We start from the raw sequence: 3,835 nt of genomic DNA, 5'->3' as shown, positions 1-3,835 counted from the left end.
CTAATGAACATTGGTCTGTAATGACCATCGGTCCCTAATGACCATCGGTCACTAAAGACCATCTGTCATTGATGACCATCTGTCACTAAAATCATCGTAACTAAGACCACTGGTCACCATAGACCATTGGTCACCTTAGACCATCAGTCACTAAAAACCATCTGTCACTAACAACCATCGGTTCCTAATGACCACTGGTCACTAAAACCATCGGTCACTAAAAACCATCGGTCATCAAAGACCATCGGTCACTAAAAACCATCTGTCACTAACAACCATTGGTTCCTTATGACCACTGGTCACTAAAACCATCGGTCACTAAAAACCATCGGTCATCATAGACCATCGGTCACTAAAGACTATCGCTCGCCATAGACCATCGGTCAGTAAAAACCATTGGTTACTAACGTCCCTCAGTCAGTAAAAAACATTGGTCCCTAAAGACCAATCGGTCAGTAAAGAAATGGTTTTAAATAGACATAGTGAATTGAATGAAGTGATGCAGAGGAACACTAGAGAGTATAAAGGTTGGATTCTGTTTTAAGTGATTTCTAATTCACTTAAAAAATAGTTAATTAATCCCAAAGGGAAACTAATTAAACAGATCTATGTATTCTAGAACCACTGCAGACATCCTTGTTTTCCTCCTTTTCTCTTCTTGCGGCTAACGTCGGCCCGTCTCATCCTCTCATTCCCAGCGCCATCATCGGCCGCTCCACTAAAGATTTCAAGATCTTCTTGTTCAGCTTCATCAAATTCATGCCAGTGGTGAGTTGGCTTTATCCATTCATTGTGCTACATGACTGTCTGTTTAGCAGTGCTTCCAGTCCTGGTCCTCAGGAGCCTCTCTGCCTCTGATAAATGGCTGCTGTCCAGGATGAAATGGGTTCAGTCTAACACGTGAGGGACCATCACTCTTTGGTATATTCAGATTTGTTATTAGAAGGATCCATAGGAGTCCAGGTTCTTGTACACATGAACACCACCCCATCCTTTAGATCTCCTCAAGGAACCATTTCTGGGTGGGCATGTGCGGGATAAAAGCCATCCCTGGGTGGGTGTGTCCAGAATAGAAACCTTCCCAGGGTGGGTGTGTCGAGAAAAGAAACCTTCCCTGGGTGGGTGTGTCCAGCAATGAAAGTCTTCCCTGGGTTGGTGTGTCCAGAATAGAAACCTTACCTGGGTGGGTGTGTCCAGCAATGAAAGTCTTCCCTGGTGGGTGTGTCGAGAAAAGAAACCTTCCCTGGATGGGTGTGTCCATGATAAAAGCCATACCTGGATAGAACCTGGTTGTTTCTATTTTATCCCTACTATTTTATCCCTACTGACCGCCAGAGGCGGTGCTTAAAGCACGAATGATCACTCTTGCACATGCAAAGGTCAAGAATCTTATACCAACATAGTCACGTGTGAACCCCGGTGACACCGGTGAGCCTATATAATCACGTGACAACGACAGCTCAGTCCCTTTTCATCTTCTCGCATTCAGGTTGAACAGGTGGCAAGACACAGTTGTTGCTGGTAGCCTCGAGACTTAGGTCGGAGCTGCGAAGATCATCTTGCCCTCCAGAGGCTGCGCAAACTCTTTCTGGAGGGGATGAAAGCACTGCTCCAGTCCCTTAGGGGTAAGCGTGGCGCTAACGTGACTGGAGACCCTGACCAAGGGGTGCAGAATGTTCCCTCTGAGATCCTATCTCAGAGGCTCCACCCAGATGTTGTGGGGACTATTTGGGAGAGGTTAGGAAGGGCAGCCATAGATTTAATCGCTTCCCAAGAAACATCACATTCCCCACAACACTGTCCCTGGTAGACAGTGCCAGTCCCCTAGGTCAGGATGCGCTGTTGCACGACTGACCGAGGGCACTGCTCTATGCATTTCCGCCGCTTCCCCTGATAGGCCCAACACTCGTAAGGGTCCTTCAGGAGGGGCATCAGCTCCTTCTGGTGCCCCCCCGGTGGCCAGGGAGGACTTGGTTTCCACTGCTGCACAGGCTNCTTCAGGAGGGGCATCAGCTCCTTCTGGTGCCCCCCCGGTGGCCAGGGAGGACTTGGTTTCCACTGCTGCACAGGCTCTGTTGCAGCTCTCCAATGCCTCTTCCCCGCAGGAAGGACCTTCTCTCACAGCTGGGCGGTCACATCCTGCATCCCAATCCCAGTCACCTCCAACTTTTGGTGTGGCCACTACAGGGCCAGGCGTTTCCTTCTCGGAATATGGAGGGGACATCAGACACACGGTGACTAATGCCAAGGCCCCGTCCACGCGACTGGTGTACGCCCATAAGTTGAAGGCTTTTAGCCCCTGGTGTCGGGAAAGAAATGAGTACCCTGTACACTGTCCTAATTCTGTTATTTTAACCTTCCTTCAAGCACTGCTTTCTCAAGGTCGCTCTCCATCCACTCTGAAAGTTTATGTTGCTGCCATCTCTTGCTGGCATTGGGTGGGTAGACGGTGGGTCGTAACAAGGACGTTTCCTTGTTTTTGAGAGGTGCCCGACTTTTGCACCCTCCCACATGCCGTGTTGTGCCTGTGTGGGACCTCTCTTGTCCTCGCTGCCCAGCACTCTCCTCTTTTTGCACCATTGACGGAGGCGAGCCTTGAGTGTGTGTCAAAGAAGACAGCTTTTCTCCTCGCACATGGCCTCGGCGAAATGGGTTGGTGAACTACATGCCTTGTCTGTTCACAAGTCCTGCTGCCGTTGGAACCCGGCTGGTTCGGGTGTTACTCTTTGGCCTGATGCGCATTTCTTTCTAAGGCGGCTTTATCCGCGAGCCACACTGTGCCCCTCCAGCTTGCCCGCCTTGATGCAGATGGGCCTGATGAGCTTCTCTGCCCTGTTCGGGCACTGAAGGCATGCGTCAGTCTCACAGCTTCTCTCTTCGGGCAGTCGGGTAGTCTGTTTGTTTGCTACGTGGGGCCCTGCAAGGGGAAGGCCCTTTCTAAACACCGCCTTGCGCGTTGGATCGTGGATGTAGTGGAACAAGCCTACATTCGGCAGGGCCGTCAACCCCCCGCTGGTGTTCGTTGCCATTCCAACAGGGGCATTAGTGTGTCATGGCCTGCTATGGCTGGTGTCACTCTGGAGACTATTTGTTCAGCAGCCTCTTGTTAATCCCCTAATACCTTTGCTAAGTTTTACAGGTTACTTGGCGGCATTTCACCCACTGCAGGGGATCCTGTCCCGGTGTGCACCATCTTCCCAGTAAGCTGGGCATGTTTCGGGTTGTTTGTTTCTGTATGTGATTCCTCAGGACTCTGTTTGTAATCGTCATCAGTGCTTTAGGCACCGCCTCTGGCGGTCAGTAGGGATGAAATAGAATGAAAGGTACGACTGTAACTATGGTTCTATGAATCCCGGAAGACCGCCAGAGCGCACGGTCCCTCGGAATCATCATGTTTTCGCCAGAAGATTAAGGGACTGAGCTGTCGTTGTCACAACACGTGACTATGTTAGTATAAGATGCTCGACCTGTGCATGCACAAGCATGATCATTCGTGCTTTAAGCACCGCCTCTGGCCGTCATTCGGGATTTATAGAACCGTAGTTACAGTCCTAACTTTCGTTTTTCCAGCACAGAAACCGTCCCTGGGTGGGTGTGTCTAGGATGGAAGCCATCCCTGGGTAGGTGTCAAAAACAGAAACCATACCGTGGTGGGTGTGTTCAGGATAAAAGCCTTCCCTGGGGGGGTGTGTCCAGAACAGAAACCGTTTCTGGTATGGGTCTGTTCAGAATAAAAGCTGTCCCTGGGTGTGTCCAGAATTGGCCAGAGATGCACCTTTGGTATCATTGTCAAACCAGAAAAGATCTGAAGTTACCCTCCTTAGTTGCTATAGGA

The 3,835-nt window shown here is 50.1% G+C and overlaps 1 protein-coding gene across 1 annotated transcript in view; it reads left to right on the top strand.

Annotated features, from left to right (window-relative positions):
• LOC107080916 overlaps positions 1 to 3,835 on the top strand; it is a gene marked incomplete at its 3' end in the record, with an annotated part of 23,861 nt that overhangs the window by 3,586 nt on the left and 16,440 nt on the right. Inside the window, exon 4 of the mRNA XM_015369128.1 lies at positions 699 to 768. Within this exon, the coding sequence (XP_015224614.1) occupies positions 699 to 768 (70 nt within the window). The remainder of the gene's footprint in view (positions 1 to 698; positions 769 to 3,835) is intronic.

Source organism: Cyprinodon variegatus, unplaced genomic scaffold, assembly GCF_000732505.1.
Source record: "Cyprinodon variegatus isolate N-32 unplaced genomic scaffold, C_variegatus-1.0 Scaffold2493, whole genome shotgun sequence".
In the NCBI taxonomy this organism is placed as follows: Eukaryota; Metazoa; Chordata; class Actinopteri; order Cyprinodontiformes; family Cyprinodontidae; genus Cyprinodon; species Cyprinodon variegatus.
Note: the sequence above shows the minus strand (reverse complement) of the source record. Positions and strands in the feature narration are given on the sequence as shown.